Raw genomic sequence first — 20,920 nt, forward strand, 5'->3', positions numbered from 1 at the left:
CTCTACCCATTTTAAAATTTAATGAGTTACCAGCATTTATAGACTGAACTTGTAAAATTTCATATAAAATCAGGGTTTTTGGATTTTCTTGAAAAATGGAAAGGTATTGGAAACTGGGTGCTCATTCTCCAAGGGAAATTGGTTGGATGTAGCAATTGTTCCCTTCAGATAAAGTCAGTGCTCCCTTGCTCATCGTAGTACCTCCCACCATTTTCTTACGCCCACCCAGTGTAAAATACTTTATACCTGACCATGATGGGTATTTGGGTTTAGGACCCCTTCTCAAGACAAACCGCTCACTGCTTCATTACACACCGGGTATTTTCAAGCACCGTGTCTCTGCCTGGAAAGACTTTGCTTTCTACAAAAGCACTCAGACTTCTCTAAGCGACTGCTTCAATTCCTTCTACTAGCTTTCTCTGACCATCCCCTCAACCGGGTCACCGCAGCATTCTGGTCATACCTCTATTAAAACCCCAATCACACCGTACGTACAAGTTTTTCTCTTTTACGAGGATGTGAGTGCCTGGAAGCCAGCGGCCCACGATTCATTGACGTTCGCGCCCCAAATCCGTGGCCCGTCATCTAAACACAGGCATTCGGTACGTGAGGTCAAACTCCCCACTTTACGCAAACCCAGGCTAAACTACCTACTCGACCTTAGATGTGGGACTGAGACAGAAACGCAGACGAGTCAAAACAAGTGGACTCTGGGCGAGAAGAAAGCACACTCCAGCACCACCGTGAGCAAACGCTGCCGGACGAGGTTCCGCCTCCGTAACTCCGTTTCAGCGGCTCCAGTTCCAACTCTCGCGAGATTCGGCCTGAGCGCCAGCCCATGAGTCCCAGAGACATGCAGCTCGGTTTCCGCGGGATTCTCGCGGTAGCGCGAACCGCCAGGAGGAGCACTTCCGGCGCTGCGCCCAGGAAGCGGAAGTGAGGCTTCCAGGCTGAGAGTGAGGCTTCCAGGCTTTTGGTGTGTTACTCGGCTGTCCTGAAATCTAGGAAAGTCGTTTTCGTTTCACTTTCCCTGGCTTTCGAGCGCTTCCCCCCTGGCGGGTGGGAGTGCAGAGACTGAAGCGCAAGATGAGCACCATGTTCGCAGACACGCTGCTCATCGTGTTTATCTCCGTGTGTACGGCTCTGCTCGCCGAGGGTGAGAGCGGCTGCTTCTCTGACGTTTGATCAGTCCCCGAGGGAAGGATCCTAGGCCCTGGGTCCCTCGAGCCTAGGGAGAGGTCGCGAACCTTGGCGGGGGTGGGAGTGGGTTTCATCTCCATTCCAGGGAATCTTACCTCCAGGAGCGGGAGGGGTAGTGTGGAATCGATTGCCGAGGTTTCTTCGGTCTAGGGGAGGTTTCACTTGCGTGTTTGTGAAGACACCTTCGTATCGTGTCACAGTTTTGGTTGAAAATTCAGTTGTCTTAACGTTTGAAAAAAGTTAACTGTTGGTGAATACAAAGCAAAAAATTGAAATCCATTCTTATCCAACGGTAACCACTAATAAAGGCTGTTGTGACCGTTCCAAACATTTCACTATTAGCATGCTGCTTTTAATGTTTCAGGTATAACCTGGGTCCTGGTTTACAGGACAGACAAGTACAAGAGACTGAAGGCAGAAGTGGAAAAACAGAGTAAAAAATGTGAGTATGGGGCTTCCCTGGTGGCGCAGTGGTTGAGAGTCCGCCTGCCGATGCAGGGGACACGGGTTCGTGCCCCGGTCTGGGAAGATCCCACATGCCGCGGAGCGGCTGGGCCCGTGAGCCATGGCCGCTGGGCCTGCACGTCCGGAGCCTGTGCTCCGCTACGGGAGAGGCCACAACAGTGAGAGACACGCGTACCGCAAAGAAAAAAAAAAAAATGTGAGTATGGCAACATCCTTTAAAAACAGTTTCAATACATCAGGCTCACTGAGTGCATGTTCACAGTACATATTTTAGGAGCATCAACTGATGTAAAAACTTCATAGGAATACAAAGGTGAATCTGACTAGAATTGAAGTCTGTTTAGAAATATAAGATTTTCTTTTTTTTAAAGAAAAGTTTTTTTAATAAATTTATTTATTTATTTATTTTTGGCTGCATTGGGTCTTCGTTGCTGCGTGCAGGCTTTCTCTAGTTGTGGTGAGCGGGGACTACTCTTCGTTGCGGTGTGTAGGCTTCTCATTGTGGTGGCTTCTTGTTGTGAAGCACGGGCTCTAGACACACAGGCTTCAGTAGCTGTGGCACGCAGGCTCAGTAGTTGTGGCTTGCGGGCTCTAGAGCACAGGCTCAGTAGTTGTGGCACACGGGCTTAGTTGCTCTGCGGCATGTGGGATCTTCCCGGACCAGGGCTTGAACCCATGTCCCCTGCATTGGCAGGTGGAGTTTTAACCACTGCGCCACCAGGGAAGTCCCCAAATATAAGACTTTTATGCAGAATACGTCATACAAACCTCAGTGGAGTAACTGACAAGAGAGGTACTTATTATGTGCTGTGGTGGTTCTAAAGAAGAGACCCCATTCAGTTGTGAGGGGCCATGGAAGCCTTTGTGATGCAGATAGCCTTGCAGTCCTTCATGCGTAGTTAGAATTTGGACAGAGGATGAGATGAGGAAGGAGTTCCAGACAAAGGATATAGCATATGTGCAAAAAGGGAAATTTTAACTAGTAAGGTGTGTTTGGAGAACAGCAGGTCATAATGATTGGTGTCAATGTAAGTGGTGTCTTCAGGGATAAGCCAACTTTCATTTGGGTCTGATCGTTGAAGGAGTATTTGAGGAAAAGTTTAAGAACAAGTTGAGTTTGTTGTTTTTGAAATAAAACAAGAATTCCACAGGATACAGCTGAGGGGGCTGCTATAGGTATAATGTGAATGGTTCCTTACAAGCTTGATTTGGTTTTCAGTCTCCTTTTCTGCCTTATAAAGATTAACTCTAACTTTCACATCTTAAAATTCTTGTGACTTTCTGTATTCTATGACTTTTCTGTATGTCTTCATAAGAGTTTGAAGTTTTCTTTTTTACAACATCCCATTTCTAATATCCACATAGTAACAATTTGTGGTCAGTTGTGTAAAATTATTCTCCTTTTCTAGAAAAGGAGATTGAGACTCAGATTAAATGATGTATTAATGTCTCAGAGCAAACAAAGAATTAGAAACCAAATTCAGGCCTTTTAAATTACGGTTTACTGTTCCTTCATTTATTCAGTGTTGTTAATGCACCTCAACATATTTAAAACCAAACTCATTATCTTTACCTTCACACATGTGATCCTTTTCCAGTATTTCCCTATTCGGTGAATGGTACTTCCTTGCTTCCAATGGTGCAAGCCAGAAACCTTGCTATACTTTCTTCATTTGGCTTTCAGGACACCACACTCTCTTGGGTTTGCACTTACCTTGTCAATTGGTCGTTCTTTTGCAGTTTCCTTTTTGGTTCCCCTTCTTGACTTCCTGTTGTTGGGAGTGACTCAAAATTTATTTTTTTCCCTCTATACTCCCTTAATGAACTCATTTATGTGCTCTATTTGCCAGTGACCCTCAAATTTATATCCTTAGCCCTCTCTACTAATGCAAGATTCAAATATCCAACTATCAACTTGTTAATTCCATTGGAATGTCTAATGTATATCTCAAACCCAACCTGTCCAAATTGAACACTGTTCCTCACTTCCAAGCCTGCTACATTAGTAGCCGTCACAGTGTCTTGGTCAGTGGTAATCCCGTCCTTGTGTAGGACATAAGGACATAATCCTTGTGTAGTTATCTTTGACTCTTCTCTCACAGCCCACATCCAGTACTGTTGGGCTGCCTTCAGATATATCCAGAATCTGCCCACTTTACATCACCTCCACTGCTAACTACCATAGTCCAAACCACCATCATTCTTTGCATGAATTATTGTGATAGCCTCCAGCAAGTGGTCTTGTTTCCCTGTAATCTGTTCCCAAGATAGCAGCCAGAATAATCTTTTTAAAAGTATATCGGGGCTTCCCTGGTGGCGCAGTGGTTGAGAGTCCGCCTGCTGATGCAGGGGACACGGGTTTGTGCCCCGGTCTGGGAAGATCCCACGTGCCGCAGAGCAGCTGGGCCCGTGAGCCATGGCCGCTGAGCCTGCGCGTCCAGAGCCTGTGCTCCACAATGGGAGAGGCCACAACAGTGAGAGGCCTGCATACCGCAAAAAAAAAAAAAAAAAAAAAAAAGTATATCAGATCATGTCCCTTCTCTGCTCATAACTCTGTGATGGTGTCCCATTTTGATTCGGAGGAAAAGCTAAAGTTTTTATAGTGGCCTACAGAGGTCCCCTGTTACGGCTCTGATCTTCTTTCCCTCTCATTCACTCTGCTCCACCCTCACTGACCTGTTTGCTGTTCCTTATTACACATCAGCCTCGCTCCTGTGCTGGGACCTATCTAATGGCTGTTCCCTCTACCTAGAATGTTCTTCTCTGTGATATCTGTTTACCTAACCCTTGTATCTTCTTCAAATCTTTGTTCACAGCTCACCTCAGTGAGTCTTAACTTGACCACCCTATTTAAAACTGCAGTCAGCCTACCTCCTGTACCACTGCCGCTCCTCATCTTCCTTATCCTGCTGTTTTGTTTTGTTTTCATTCATCTACTACAATGAACGCTTCACTAGGGCAGGGTTCTTTTTTTTTTTATCATTGTTGTTTACTGATGTATCCCATGCACCTAAAAAAGTGGCTGGCACGTGGGAAATGTCTAATAAATATTTGTTGATTCAAATACTTCCTTCTGTCACCCTGTATGTGCAGTCCACTCTCAACCCCTGATCCTGTTGTCCTCCTGAAGAGTTTTCAGTCTTTCCACATCTCTTCATTTCCACCACCATCACTTAGCCTAAACTTCTATCACATTTCATTTGATTTACTGTGATAGACTCCTCATTGCTCTACCTGCAGCCACTCAAATTTATTCTGTTCAGTAACACCTGGAGTAGTTTTTCAAAACACAAATCTGATTGTGTTATTTGCCCTTCTTAAAACACTCAATTTCTTCCCATTGCTTTGAGGACAAAGGTGTGTCCTACAAGGTCTAGCGTGGTCGGGTACCTCCCTCTCTCCCTCTCCGACCACATCTGCGTCATGTTTTTCCCTCCTTTCTATTCTCTAGCCATCCTCTGAACCAATCTTGCTTTTTCCTACTATGGAGCTGGGCTTTTGTATCTACTTTTTCCTCTGTCTGGAATAATTTTCCCTTCTCATTTGTCTAATAAACTCCTAGTCATTCTTCAGATCTCAAAGCCTTATTTAGTCTCCCCAGCAGGATCAAATCTTTGGATCATGGACCTTAATTTATCCAGATACTTCTCCTTAGAGAACTTATCATAATTACAATTTTTTCTATATATGATTATTATTCAAATAATGTCCTCTCCCCAACTGAACTGTAATTTCTATGAGGGCAAAGGCCCTTGTGTCTCTAGCACTTAACACAGGTCCTGGCACAGATTCACTACTTGATAAAAGCATGTTGAATAGCTTAAAGAATAAATGATCTCTATAACATAACATCACATGTATTCTTTGTGAGGAATTGTTCTGCTATGATCATAAACTAGTTAGCCAGCATGCAGAGGCATCCAAAGACAAATTTCTTCATATCACATGTATCATGGAGTAGTCTTATGGAATACAAAACACCTTTAGTTTCTAATTTGTTTTGATTAATATTCTCATACCTTAAATACTTATATGAATTTGCTCTGTAGATTTTGGGCTTCCTTAGTATCCACAACTAATTGCCTTGTTTCTAGTTATCTGTATTATGGAAGTTAAGTCTCCTTCACCTGACACCTAAATTCAAAGTAATAGTTGCCAGGCAAAGCTTCCATGGTTGTATTTTTTAATATAATTGACTAATTTGCTTGCTTTGAAGATAAGTATGAGGTAGGTTGGTGATGATTGGAATGTCTCATGGCATTTCTTATGGTCTTAAGTCCTCTATTTCAGGTAATCTATCAAAACTCAGTGAACATGCACAGACATAGAAAACAGATTTATGATTATCAAAAGGGAAGGGTCGGGGGAGGGATAAATTAGGAGTTTGGGATTAGAAGATACAAACTACTATACATAAAATACATAAACAGCGAGGTACTACTGTATAGCACAGGGAACTATATTCAATAGCTTGTAGTAAACTGTAATGGAGAAGAATCTGCAAACGAACTTATGTATATATGTATAACTGAATCACTTTGCTGTACACCAGAAATTCACACAACATTGTAAATCAACTATACTTCAATTAAAAAAAAACCACAAGAACTCAGTGAGCATGTATTATTTTCATTTATATGATCAGTTGACATGTATGATTGCTTGCTCGCTGTAGAGGTCACCATGATGAGTGCAGTACGCAATGAACGGGCATAGATACTGTCTTCTAGATATTTGTAATCAAATGGATAACTATTATTTAGCATGGGATATTTAATAGGAAGAAATAAGGTAAATTCCCTCTTTGAACAAACGTCTTAATTGCAAACATAATCCCTTCTGACATTCTGTGTTCAAAATTTCGTATGGATCCAGGCAAGAAAAGTTTGTAGGGACCAAATTTATAGATGGCCCTTGGGAATTCCCTGGTGGTCCAGTGGTTAGGACTCCACGCTTCCACTGCAGGGGGCACGGGTTCAATACCTGGTTGGGGAGCTAAGATCCCGCAAGCTGTGCAGTGTGACCAAAGAAAAAAAGAAAAAAAAAAGAGAGAGAGAGAGATGGCCCAGGCATAGAACTTGTACATAACTATGATTAACATGTTAAAGGATCTAGTGGAAAATGTAGACAATATGCATGAACAGATGGGGATTTTCAGAAGACGGAAACTATAAAAAAGTGTCACATGGAAATGACAGAAATAAAAACATATCAGACATAAAGGATCCTTTGAGGAAATTATCTGATATGCAAGGCCTTAAAAAATTTTATCTCAGCCAACTATTGGAAAATACACTACACCAAGACAAATGAGTAAACCAAGAAGAAAAGGAAGATATGAACTCCAGGAAACAAGAGCTCCAACACAGGACTCAGGTGAAGGGAATCGCCCGGACGATGATGAAGGCAGATTTAGATCTGACATTCTTAGGGATGTCAGCTGTGCACCAGGCTGAGCTTGTAAGAGGGTGCTAGGAGAAACTTCTTCAGGAAAATTTATAATGCCTAGTGATCTGACTTTGTACAGGAAAGATTTAGACAGCTAACTAAGAATTTGGGGCTGAATTAGTGATAAGTACGGAGACGACCAAACAAATTTTAAAATGCCATAAATCTAGGAAAAACTTGCAGGAAGTTAAATAGTTTGCTGCATAAATTACCTGTGAACAGTATTTTCATGATCATAATTTTGTAAATGTTGAACTCACATTTAACCAAAATTACAACTATAACAATGGATTTTATGATGTAACTAGCTTATTTCAAGATATAGGGGTTAAAAGAAAAAAAAAAACTTTATGGGAGTTCCTTGGTGGTTTAGTGGTTAGGATTCGGTGCTTTCACTGCCATGGCCTGGGTTCAGTCCCTGGTCGGGTAACTGAGATCCCACAAGCCACCGGTGCTACCAAAAAAAAAGGATATAGGGGTAAATATCAAAATAATCAGCTAAAAGAGGTAAAAGTGGTTGCTCTTTGAAATGAAGGAAATAGGGAGTGGGGGTAAGCATAAGACCATCGCTTATCTTTAAAACTGACTCTTTAAAATAAATGAGTGTTTTACTTTGGTTATTTATTTTTTTTAACTATTTTGTATTGGAGTATAGTTGATTAACAACATTATGTTACTTTCAGGTGTACAGCAAAGTGTTTCAGTTATACGTATACACGTATCTGTTCTTTAAAATGTTTTCCAGTGACAACTCTCATTGGATGATCACCAACTTGTAGACTATTAAAATAGTTACTACCTGATATTTTAAATTTAGATAAAAATCTAATCTATTCACAACTTCAGGCAAACAAAAATTCTTTATGAGTCTAAATAAGTAGGCAGCCACAGTTGAAAAAGTAGAAATTTTCTGTCTATTGAAACAATTTTGAATCAATCAGTACATTTTGGACTTTGATAGCTAATAATGAATTTAAGGTGACTAAAGTGTATTTTCACACATTTCAGTGAACAAACCAATCAATAGTAATAAACCAAACTGAAAGGAAGCCTTGCTATTTCATCTACTCTTTGTTCTGTAATAAAGCGATGGGAAGCACAGGCTCAAAATGTAAAAGAATAAAATGAAATGAAAAAATTAAAATAATTAAAACCTCAAAAAAATTTGTAGGGTTTTTGAGGCATACAAAGAAATATAAATATATTTGAATCAGAATTAGGTGTAGATTTCGTATCTTGAGCAGATCTGATCAGAGGCATTATTTGGAGAATACTGGTGTTACCTACAAAGCTGTCCTATTGTGGTGGGGCCTTTGACAAAAGATGCTTTCATAAAGGTACCAAGCTGTTTGATTTAGGTGGTCACTAGACTTATGAGTGTGCTCTAAATGTCAGTAAGTCTTTTTTCGTTGTGTCACTTTAATAATGTAGACCAATGAAAGAACACTTCAGTAAATGAGAAAGATTTAAAGTACTATATGTAATTGGATTCTTGTAACAAAATTATTTATTTGAGAACATTTATTAAGTACAAATTATTGTAAAGTATGAAGTATTTCTTTAGCTTACAGTGCAACAGGATAAAGCTTTTAGAGTAATTTATAAACTGTTTGACAACTCTAATTCAGAACGCAACAATACCAGGTCATGGGCAAAAAATGTGTTTCATAGTAGACGTCTTTTATTTTTGTCAACTCTGATATCTCCATTTCTTTTCTTTTTCTTTTTCTTTTTTAGAGGAGGATCTCCCTTTATTTTTTAAAATTAATTTATTTATTTATTTATTTTTGGCTGCCTTGGGTCTTCATTGCTGTGTGCGGGCTTTCTCTAGTTGCTGCGAGCAGGGGCTACTCTTAGTTGCGGTGCGCGTGCTTCTCATTGCGGTGGCTTCTCTTGTTGCAGAGCACGGGCTCTAGGCGTGCGGGCTTCAGTAGTTGTGGCACGTGGGCTCAGTAGTTGCGGCTCGCGGGCTCTAGAGCGCAGTCTCGGTGGTTGTGGCGCACGGGCTTAGTTGCCCTTCGGCATGTGGGATCTTCCCGGACCAGGGCTCGAACCCATGTCCCCTGCATTGGCAGGCGGATTCTTAACCACTGCGCCACCAGGGAAGTCCAGTATCTCCATTTCTTGTTATGGGGTGAGGTTCTGGTGAATAAATATCAGCAAAAAGAGTTTCTTTGCAACTTCATGAGGTTAAAAAACCATTAGGTTAATTTATATTATCCCTAGAAAAGATTTATCTAGTCTTAATCCAGTGTGCTAGAAGATCAGGTTAATGTTCACTGTATTATCTTATGTTTCTATTCTCTAGCCTTCTGACTTTTTTTTTCCCCCTTGTTTTTTATTCAGTCATGGTTAAATGCCAAGTAGCTGTGTTATAGTCCTTCTGAGGTGGGAAAGATATTTTTTGTTTCTTTGGTTAATAATAATGATAAAGAATAAAGCATCAATGTTTCTGTCCATTTTGTCTTTTAAAATGTTATTTCTGTAACATCTTGTAGAATTTGACTTAATTTCCTTTTATGATCTCATACCAGTAGTTCATTCTAAATCTCTGTCTTGGGACTTCCCTGGTGGTCCAGTGGTTAAGACTCCAAGCTCCCACTGCAGGGCACATGGGTTAGATCCCTGATCAGGGAACTATGATCCTACATGCCGCCTGGTGCGGCCAAACAAACAAAAAGATCCCTCTTTTTTCCCCCTATATATGTCATGTTTTATCTTTTTATCTACCTAGAACAGTACCTGTCACTTAGACACCCAATTCACACACACATTTTATTATAGTCAGAACTTTACCATTTTATTTGTAATAGTGGAGTTAAATTGAATTTTATATCTCTTTGATAAAGGAGTAACACCAATTTTCCTTTTAGAATTCAGCATACTTAATATACTAAGGGAAAGATTCCTACCTGCCAATTCTCTTTAATGCAGCTTTTAGAAATAATACATGTACTGTACTATTTGCTAGTAAAGGAAGTATACTAAGATAATATAAGAAACAGATAATGTAAATAGAGTAAAGGTAATTTTTGGTGTATCTATTGCTAGTCCATTCATAGGTGATTAAAGATAGTAAATATTAAATATAAATACATTAACACTATTCTTCTTCAAAAGCTTACTGTTACTCTATTGTCATATTAATTGAAAAGCCTCAAAAAAATTTAGTTGTAGCTTTTTTGGCTCTCCTGATCTTCCTACCCTGTGCATGTGTTGCCATTTTTCTATACTATAATTGTTACTTGATTATGTGCCCTCACTAAATTGCTTTTTAGAGGGCAAGGATCATGTTTATCTTTTTATTTACCTAGAATGGTGCCTGCTAACTTAGGCAGCCAATAACTGAATGAATGAATGCCCACCTTCTATGGTGAATATGAGAATGGCACTACAATTAATCACCTGAGAGCAGAATTTTAAAATTGTGCTTAGACTCTACCTAAGGCAATCACCCACAGCTAATGGTCTGAAAATCATCTCAGTTTTGATTATGACTTTGTGTTTATAAAGTCCTTTATGGGTATTTAATTAATGATGCTTACAATATTGCTGTTTTATTTTTAGAATATTGTGTCTACCTTTTACTGTCAGCAGGTGTGGGAGCATACCAGTTAACCATGACCATAATCAAAGGCAGCATGTAACTTTCTTGTAAGCTTCTTTCATTGGTTCAGCTGTGATAAAACATCCTTTGTTTCTTTTGTGTAATGCATAATTAATTTTTATTGTGTTACTATGTTGTTTACAGTGGAAAAGAAGAAGGAAACAATAACGGAGTCAGCTGGTAGACAACAAAAAAAGAAAATAGGTAAGATGAGTTATTGGTATACAAAATATTGAAGTTTCTTGGAAGAAATAAATTCTTAGATAATGAAAATGTAATAAAGTATTTAGTAGTGGTAACTTATGTTTGTATAGTTTTATGGTCTACAAAGCACTTGCATATGTTATCTTACTTGATTCTCTCTCTTGTTTTTGCTCTTAGGTTTGAAATTTCAGTTTAGTGAAATGGTGTTGACAGTCATGGCTTTTGAACTTGGCTGAAGGTTCTTGGCATAGTTTGTAAAAGGGTATTGTTTTTCTTATCTGAGATGATTATTTCCAGTTAAGTCTGAGTTACTTGTATTTATTGTTGCCATAACTTCCTTACTGAGAATTGACTGGTGATGGAGATCTACCAAGATGTAAGAAATTTTCTGCTGAGTAATTTTACCTAGTCTGCAAAATAATTATATGTTTTTGGTTTTCCAGTGTAATTTAGAATTTAATACAGAATGTAGTTCAGTTCCAAAAAGACAATTTATAAGTGACTGCCTGTGATTTGTATTTATACTTTATGATGCTTCCTGATTCTACAGTCAGAACAAAATGGTTGTGAAATTGTGTATTTGGCTCAGAAACTATGTCTCTGTGCCTAGGTCACTGATGTTAAATCCTGGGAGATTACTCTACCAGGCTAGACTATACAAGTGTTCTGTTCTGGTTAAAGCTTTTCAGTTTAGTGTAGGAGTATCAGATGTGCTCTAAATGGCCTTTTCATTTAGTTCCATGGCAAGATGCTACTGTACATCTGCTCTGTATGTGTCAGTCACTCTGGTGGGCATTGGAGAAACAAAGTAGGAAAAAATTCTGTCTTTTAAGACAGGGGTCCCCAACCCCTGGACCACGGACCATTATGGGGCCACACAGCAGGAGTTGAGTGGTGGGTGGGTGAGGGAGCGAAGCTTCATCTGCCGCTCCCCATAACTCCTCATCGTATGCACTACCACCTGAACCATCCCCCCACACACAAACCCGCCCTCCTCGTCTGTGGAAAAATTGTCTTCCACGAGACGGGTCCCTGGTGCCAAAAAGGTTGGGGACTGCTGTTTTAAGAGGTCTAAAGAGGAAAAACAGATCAATGCAGTGTAATACTTTTTAGAGAGATATTCTGAGTGTCATAAAAGTAAAGAAGAAAGGATATCCAAACCAATCTAGAGGATCAGATTTTCTTTAAGAGATAATGCTTAAGCTGAATCTTGAAGCTTTAGTGTGCGTTAACTAAGTAAAAATATAAATAAATAAAATACTGGTCAGTTGAGTTCTTACCATCTGCAACACCCTGAAGTAAGCACTTGACATTTAATTCTCTTAACAATGGTATGTGGTAGTGAACAGTGTTACCTCAATTTTAGAGATGAGAAAATTGAGGTTTAAGTAACTTGCTCTTGGTCATTCAGTGGTATGATGGATTAAGTCAGTGGTAGAGAAGGGGTTTGAACCTAGTCATTCATAACTTTAAGAATCTGCAGCTTTTTAAAATAAGTTTATTTATTTATTTATGTTTGGCTGCTGTGGGTCTTGGCTGCTGCGCATGGGCTTTCTCTAGTTGCAGCGAGCAGGGACTACCCTTCTTTGCAGTGCGCGGGCTGCTCACTGCGGTGGCTTCTCTTGTTGTGGAGCACGGCTCTAGGCACGCGGGCTCAGTGGCTTGCAGACTCTAGAGCACAGGCTCAGTAGTTGTGGCACACGGGCTTAGTTGCTCCACAGCATCTGGGATCTTCCCAGACCAGGGCTCGAACCCGTGTCCCCTGCATTGGCAGGCAGATTCTTAACCACTGCGCCACCAAGGAAGTCCCAAGAATCTGCATTTTTAAGCCTTGTATATTCTCGGTAGAAGGATAGGCATATACAAAAGCATAGAGGGGTCAAATAGCAAGGTATATACCTGGAACTATAAATAGTTTAGTATAACAACTAAAAAAGAAGGTATGTGTAAAGTACAAGCAGACAAGCCTAGAGAAATAAGTAGGGCCTAAACTAAGGTAAGGAGGTTAACGTATGCAGAAGTCTTCCCGTAACCATTAAGGGATTTAAACAGATTTGAAATCAGATTTTAAGGAAGACAACTCTGGCAATAGTTTGGAGGATAAATCAGAGAGGGGATCATTCTGGAGGCAGGGAAGTTATGAGGCTTTTTAAGTATCCTAGGCATGCAAATGGCAAGAACCTGAACCTAGGCATTGACAATGGGAATGGTGCAGATTCAATGGATATAGAGGAAGTAGATGTAACAGGACTTGAAGGCCTTTTTTTTTTTCTTAGTTTTATTTATTTATTTGGCTGCATTGGGTCTTCATTGCTGCACACAGGCTTTCTCTAGCTGTGGCCAGCGGGAGCTACTCTTCATTGCAGTGCGTGGCCTTCTCATTGCTTTGGCTTCTCTTCGTTGTGGAGCACAGGCTCTAGGTGCGGGGGCTTCAGTAGTTGTGGCACGTAGGCTCAGTAGTTGTGGCTCATGGGCTCTAGAGCACAGGCTCAGTAGTTGTGGCACATGGGCCTAGTTGCTCCATAGCATGTGGGATCATCCTGGACCAGGGATTGAACCCGAGTCCCCTGCATTGGCAGGCGGATTCTTAACCACTGTGCCACCAGGGAAGTCCCAGGACTTGCAGACTTTTTAGATGTAGGGTATGTAGAGACGAATGAGTCTGGGAAACAGCCCAGATTTCTGATTAGGAGAGGAAATATCAGAGAAGTTGCAGATTGGGATGAGGAAGAGGAGAGGATGATTTCAGGTTTGAACATGTTAGATTTGCAGTGTCTGTGTGACAATAGGGCGGAAATACTTGGTACACTATTGGATGTATGGTTTGGAGCTGGCAGATAAAGGCTACAAATAGAATTTAGAATCATATGATTATAAATTATAATTGAGTCCACAAAGTAAATGAAATCACACAGGGAGACCATATAAAGTAAGAAAAGCAAAGAGCTAAGGATGGAGAGAGTCTTGAGACATAGAAATTTAAGGGGTAGAAGAAGAAGTGGAGCTTGAAAAGGTATTGCCAGAGAAGTTGGAAAGGAGTTGTGTCACGGAAGTTGAGGGGAGAGTTTCAGAAGACAGGAAGGGTTAGAGGTTGGATATTAAATATCTAAGAGGCAAAACAGAGATAATTAGTGATTTAGGAAGAATAATTTCAGTGGCATGATAAGGGATAGAAGCCAGATTGTATAGATTAGGGAGATAATGCATGGTGAGGAAGTAAAGACATTGAACATGGGTAATTCTTTGGAGTAGCTTTGCTATAAAGGATAGGCAAGATATAAAAATGGAAGGCACATTACCCACTACCCTTAAAATTGACAGCACAAACTATCTATACTCAGATTATTTTACCATGGAATGCTACCTTAAATTGTTTGCTCACCAAAATGTCATCAGAAGGTAAAAGAAATAATATTTATGAAGAGTTGCTTGTCAAAATCTAATAGGAGTTACAAGACATAATATTTGTTAGGAGTTGCTTGAAGGACAAACATCCTATCCATTCTGTAGATTTATAAATTTTACTCCTAAATTAAACCAGACTATCAGAAATCTGTAAACCTAAACTTGTATATAGTTTTGGACTTTATAAAATTGCTTCTACTCTATTTCTCCTTGACATTTGCACTATTAGACATGTCATGAAAAACTCAGCCAGATAAAATTTACTGTAGTTGCTATGGACTATTTTTGAGAACATTATCTACAACATTGCACAATACCCCTTTGAGGAGAAATTATGGAAACTTTCTAGTAGTTTTCAGTGTCAAGACAAGCAGTGATTCTCATAAATAATTGATTTCTTTTTTATCTTATTGACCCTGTTCTTGAACTGATGGTTTTTCCCTCCACTTTGAGACTGGCTGCTAATAAGCATAGAGTCAGATTTGCTATTCATCTCCAGCAACTTTATAAGACCAGTTAAATGTATTTTTGTATACTGACCCTATCTACAATTTTGTTATTATGCAACCCTTACTTTCCCTTTGCTCAGATTCCCCACTTGGGTTTCTTTAAAATAAAAAATATATATATTATATTATATATGTATATATTATATATAATATATATATTATATATATTTTTTATATTATTTATATATATATATATATATATATATATATATATATATATGTATGGCTTCCCTGGTGGCACAGAGGTTAAGAATCCACCTGCCAATGCAGGGGACACGGGTACAAGCCCTGATCCAGGAAGATCCCACATGCTGCGGAGCAGCTAAGCCTGTGCGCCACAACTACTGAGCCTGTGCTGTAGAGCCCGCGAGCCACAGCTACTGAAGCCCGCGTACCTAGAGCCCATGCTCCACAAGAGAAGCCACCGCAATGAGAAGCCCGTGCACCGCAACAAAGAGTAGCCCCCGCTCGCCACAACTAGAGAAAGCCCGCAAGCAGCAACGAAAACCCAATGCAGCCAAAAATAAATAAATAAATTTATTTTTTAAAAAGCAAACATATATATACAATAATGGGGAGACTATAAAGAATGATATTGCTGCATTGAAAGAAGGGAGTTTTTAGTAAGAGGGATGTGGTCAGCAATATTCAGTGTTTTAGAGAAGGAAAATGTCATTGATATCACTATGTGAAGCTCTTAGAGATAATGGTCTTGGATAGAGACATTAATTTGAAACTGAGGTGTCGGAAGATTTTATGTTTCCCATTCTTAATTTCAGGAGCAGATGTTTTGGTTATTTTACGTTTCCGTCTCATAAAAGAGAAACTACTTTTGATGTATGAATTTTATTTAGATCTTTCGGCTGCAGTCAAATTACCTCAAGTAATGAGGAATTTAAGGATATATGTGATCCAGAACTCAGGAAAAGCTGAACTAATTGGTTACAGGAAGGCAGGAACTGTGTTAAAGCAATTCCTGCAGGCAGAGCAAGCCCTGGGATAAAGCCAGACATTGGGCTCCACTATTAATTTTTAGTACTTCTCTCTCTTCTGTTGTTCAACTTCCCCACTTTCTCTGCAGTGCTTCCCTAGCATTTAATTTTTGCCTGTGTCTAACTTTGGCTTGTCTCCTGTGGTTCTTTCTATATCGGTATTACTCATAATGTGCTCTCTAGACCACCTATATCAGTATTGCTTGAGATACTTGTTACAAATGAAGTGTTCTGAGTCTTACTCCCAGGCTTTACTGAATCAGCATTTCTGGACATGGGACACAGGAGCCTGCTTTTTTAACAAGCTTCCCAGATAATTTTTAGACGAACTAAAGTTCAAGAGCCAGTTCTACATTACTATTTTGCTGTTTCTGCTCCCACAGTTAAATGGTTTACTTTCCCAATATTTTCCGGTTTAAATTGCTGCAAGAAGGAATCCAACTAGCTCAGCTCATCTTTTTATGCCGTAGGTCATGGGTAAGCCTATGGATTGGCCTCCTTTTTGGTCAGTAGTGGCAGGGCAGGGGATGTTAGGAATCTTCATAAGGTTGAACCTCAACAGAGACTATGATGAGAGGGAGATATTCCCCAGAAGGTGGCCAGAGAAGGGAGAGCAGGCATTCTGAAGCTTTGCTGAATGGGGTGTGTATCTCCTTTCTTGGTGACTTGGAAATATGGGAGGACATTTTTGAAATTTATTTGGGGCCCTGAATTAATATATTTATTCTAGATGTTTATCTATGCTATTTGGATTTTCTATAAAAGAAGGCTGTATCAGCCATTTCATTTAAATTTTGCTTCTCCCAATCTACATGAAATTTTAAAGGCATGTTATTAATTGGTCTTCCATTCAAGACAACTCAGAATATAGAAATGTCATGGCATACCTAACTCTTTTAATCTATAGAGAAGCATCTGCTATTTTGATCATCTCTTCCTTATTTGAAAATGTTCCCCATCTCCCAAACTGTCGGTTTGATCAGACTACTCAGTTGCCCCGTGAGTACTTTAATTGATTTATATTCTTTGACAGAAAAGTCACTGCTTATTTATTTATTTATTTATTTATTTTTTAATTTTTTTGGCTGCATTGGATCTTTGTTGCTGTGCGTGGGCTTTCTCTAGTTGTGGCAAGCAGGGGCTACTCTTCGTTGCAGTGCGTGGGCTTCTCATTGCGGTGGCTTCTCCTATTGTGGAGCACGGGCTCTAGGTGCGCAGGCTTCAGTAGTTGTGGCACATCTGCTCAGTAGTTGTGGCTTGCGGGCTTTAGAGTGCAGGCTCAGTAGTTGTGGCGCCCGGGATTAGTTGCTCCGCGTCATGTGGGATCTTCCTGGATCAGGGCTCAAACCCATGTCCCCTGCATTGGCAGGCAGATTCTTAACCACTGTGCCACCAGGGAAGACCCGTCACTGGTTATTGACTAAGGTAAACGATGACGTGTTCCTTTCTTAGTTAAATTATATTATCTTATTGTACAAAGTCTAATGCTGTCAAATAAAAATGTGTGATAGATTGGCTTGAGTTTGTTCATTCTTTGGTCAGAATGGATGTCATCGTTGCTACTAGTGTATTCCAATAGCTACAAGAAATATAGCTTCTTTTTAATTGGAGTATTCCCTTTTAGAATTTTAATGTTTCCTTTTGTCTATCATCTTGGATAATAAATCATCCTAGAATATAAATATATCTCCTTTATACTTCCAGTTTTTTCTCTCCATGAAATTTCCTCAAATTTCATAGAGGGTGTATTCCAAAAGTTCCGTAGTAAAAGGGTGTATAGAATTCCTTTCAAATGGAGGAATTGAGGTATGATTCTCCTCTGTATTAAATCCTGAGGTTCTGAATGGCATAAAGAATAGTTCACACAGGACGAGTGAACACTGAATGACATAGAATATTTATTTCCAGCACTCGGCTTGGAACCTTTAAATTTTAGATCTTTAGGGGAGGTGTAGAAGGTTTTAGACATAGTTTTCTCCCTTCTTATGTCAACATAACAGTTGAAAGGTGGGTTGGGAAGTACAACCATCTTGGAAGCCTTGGGCTTCTAGATGTTGAGTTTTCTCAAAGGAGAAAACTAAGGGTGAGTGAACCTTAGGAGGAGGTTCACTAGCTATACTTTTTTTTTTTTTTTTTTTTTTTGCTGTATGCAGGCCTCTCACTGTTGTGGCCTCTCCCGTTGCGGAGCACAGGCTCCGGACGCGCAGGCTCAGCGCCCATGGCTCACGGGCCTAGCCACTCCTCAGCATGTGGGATCTTCCTGGACCGGGCCACGAACCCATGTCCCCTGCATTGGCAGGTGGACTCTCAACTACTGCGCCACCAGGGAAGCCCTAGCTATACTTCTTTTAAGTAACACACCACCAAGCTTAAAATAACATTAGACTGAGACAGTGACTTCCCTACCTTATTGGGGCCAAGAAACAACTTTTTGAGAGGAGTTATGCTAGTTAACTGACAACAGTTAAGGGCTAAGTTACACACAGAGCAATAGAGAACCAGTCAATCACTTTTACTTATTTCAGTATACTCTTAACTATTTGGGGTACTAGAAGTTAAGAGTTAACTAGCTAGCTTTTATTGCATCATCTCAGCCAAAACTGTTCTCATAATTACATGAAGCATTATGCTCAAATATTTGATTGCTGCTAATAAACAATATAAATCATCATTTCAAAATAAATTGTTTGCACTTATTTTTACTTACTAATGTGACTTTCCCAGAAATTATTCACTTGAGGAAACAAAGTTTCTTGATAAGGGAAAAGCAGGTTGTTTAAAAAAAGATACTTTTTTCAATACAGTTTATTAGAAGTTGGATTATTCTTATAAAACCATGTATTACATGGTGGTTATATTGACAGACCTGTCTTCATAAGCTTATGTAACCCATAATGTAATGTAAAAACTTTATTTTTAGGGACAATAGTTGGTTTTGTTCCTCTTTTGTATTGCTGGTAATTAAAAGCAAAATTGGTTAGGAAATAACATTTAAAATTTACTTAAATCATTGAGGCTTAAAGAAAAGTAGATTTGATTACAGTATGAGAGATAGAAACTCTAAAAGGATGTTTTAAGTACTTTTAAGGACTTGAATGTTTCATTTCTCATTGTGTCTAACAGAATATCCTTGTAAAACTTGAATCTTACATTTTAAAATAATGAGAATGAATAGAATAAATCTTTGCCTAGCAGTTTTGTTAGAGTCAGGGTTTGGTAGTCATAATGGAAGAGAGATAGAGAAGGAGTTTAATACTTTTCTAAGACCGGAAAGAAAATAAAGAGGGTAAAAGAGAACGTGGGTATTGAGAGAGAGAGAGAGAGAGAGAGAGAGATTAGGAGGATCTGAGATACAATTAACTGAGCTGGGAATGGAGAAAACTGAAAATGGAAAAACTTTAGATTAGGCATTGGGGTTACTGGGGAGAGGGGAGGTATATAAACCTAACTGTGGCTTTTTGGAGATATTTACAAATTTATTGTTCGTAACTTGGGGAGTACCTGAAATTGCTTCCCTATTGGTAACATTTCTATTAGATAAGGTTTGCTGTTTCCCACATGGGCATTTCCGGATTTCTGAAAACTCTTTCATTGTCTAGGACTTTAAATGTTATAGTGCTTGTAGTGTTTATGCTTCTTGAGGCATCTTAGCATTTCCTACCAACTAAGCACATCAAGGTCATAAGAAACTTGTCTCTGTTTCTTTTATCCCCTCCAAAACCAGACGAATGTTAACTTATTTCTGAATTATTTGAAACCAACAAAACCTACTTTATTTGTATATGGTGGGCACCTAAAAACAATTTGAGTTGAAAAGTCTTCAGGAACCAAGCACAGTAGTGTTGGGATATATCATAAACCTGTACTGCTATATTCTTCTTAAGCCATGTATACATACAGTCTACCTTGACACTACATATGGTTAGAGCTTCTGTTTGGACATAATTGAAAAAAGTGGAATAGAACTTCATAAAAACTGTGTCACTTTAGTGTCCTCTCAGGCTTTAAGTGCCTCTTCAGCCTACCAGCTTTATCAAAGACTCCTGTCCCAGAAAAGGGATTTTTGGTGTAGGGTATCTTCACATCAGCTTTTATTATATTGCTGATTCATTAAGCAATATTGAGCATGTACTACAATACTGAACAACTAACTACTTGCCAATTACTGAGGATACAAAGATGAAGAAGTCCTTGTTCTCTAGGAGCCTGCCATCTAGTTGCATTGTTAAGTACAGAAACAGATCATTATAACAAAATGTATAAACTCGGTGAGTATAATGATAGAGATGTGCTTGGAATATTCTGGAAGCATAAAGAAAGGACTTCTAATCCATTGTCTAAGACTGCATTGTCCAGTACAGCAGCCTGTAGCTACATTTGACTGTTCAGATTTTAAATTAATTAAAATTATTAATAAATGAAGTTGAAATTTTAGTTCCTCAATCATACTGGTCACATTTCATTGCTCAGTAGCTACATGTAGCTAGTGACTACTGTATTGACAGCACAGATGTAGGATATTTTCATAATTGTAGAAAGCTTTTTAGAATAGTATTGTTTAAGGAATCAAGATTGTCAAAAGGAGGTGACACAAGAGCTGAGGCTTAAAAGTTGAGTACAGGCTAGCCAGGAAAGGGTTTGATGGGGTAGGATAAAACAGTCTAGGTGGAAGTAGGGTAGCCAACCATGCCAATTTGTCTAGTCCGAGAAGTTTGTCGGGATGTGAGATTTTCAGAGCTAAAACTGGAACAGTCCAGGGAAAACTGGGACACTTGGTCACCGAAGGTAGAAGAGACTTTATGAACAAACACACTAAATCAAGAGAAAAGCATCATATGTACAGGAACTTAAAGTTGTTTGGTATTGTAAGAACATAAAAATTAATGGGAGTGGTTGGAAATGTGGCTGCAGAAGTAAGCAGGGGCCAGATGCAGGACTTGCAGGTGATAGTGAAACATGATCTTGGGACTTCCCTGGCAGTTCAGTAGTTAAGGCTCCACGCTTCCACTGCAGGGGGTGCGTCCGATCCCTCATGGGGGAACTAAGATCCCACATGCTGCGTGGCGTGGCCAAAAAAAAAGAAACATGAT

The 20,920-nt window shown here is 39.5% G+C and overlaps 1 protein-coding gene across 1 annotated transcript in view; it reads left to right on the forward strand.

Annotated features, from left to right (window-relative positions):
* The first annotated feature begins 943 nt into the window (after positions 1 to 943).
* TMCO1 (transmembrane and coiled-coil domains 1) overlaps positions 944 to 20,920 on the forward strand; it is a 46,611-nt gene continuing 26,634 nt past the window's right edge. Inside the window, exons 1-3 of the mRNA XM_060134169.1 lie at positions 944 to 1,156; positions 1,565 to 1,642; positions 10,865 to 10,924. Of these exons, the coding sequence (XP_059990152.1) occupies positions 1,087 to 1,156; positions 1,565 to 1,642; positions 10,865 to 10,924 (208 nt within the window). The 5' untranslated portion in view covers positions 944 to 1,086. The remainder of the gene's footprint in view (positions 1,157 to 1,564; positions 1,643 to 10,864; positions 10,925 to 20,920) is intronic.

This window comes from Lagenorhynchus albirostris, chromosome 2, assembly GCF_949774975.1.
Source record: "Lagenorhynchus albirostris chromosome 2, mLagAlb1.1, whole genome shotgun sequence".
Taxonomy (NCBI): domain Eukaryota; kingdom Metazoa; phylum Chordata; class Mammalia; order Artiodactyla; family Delphinidae; genus Lagenorhynchus; species Lagenorhynchus albirostris.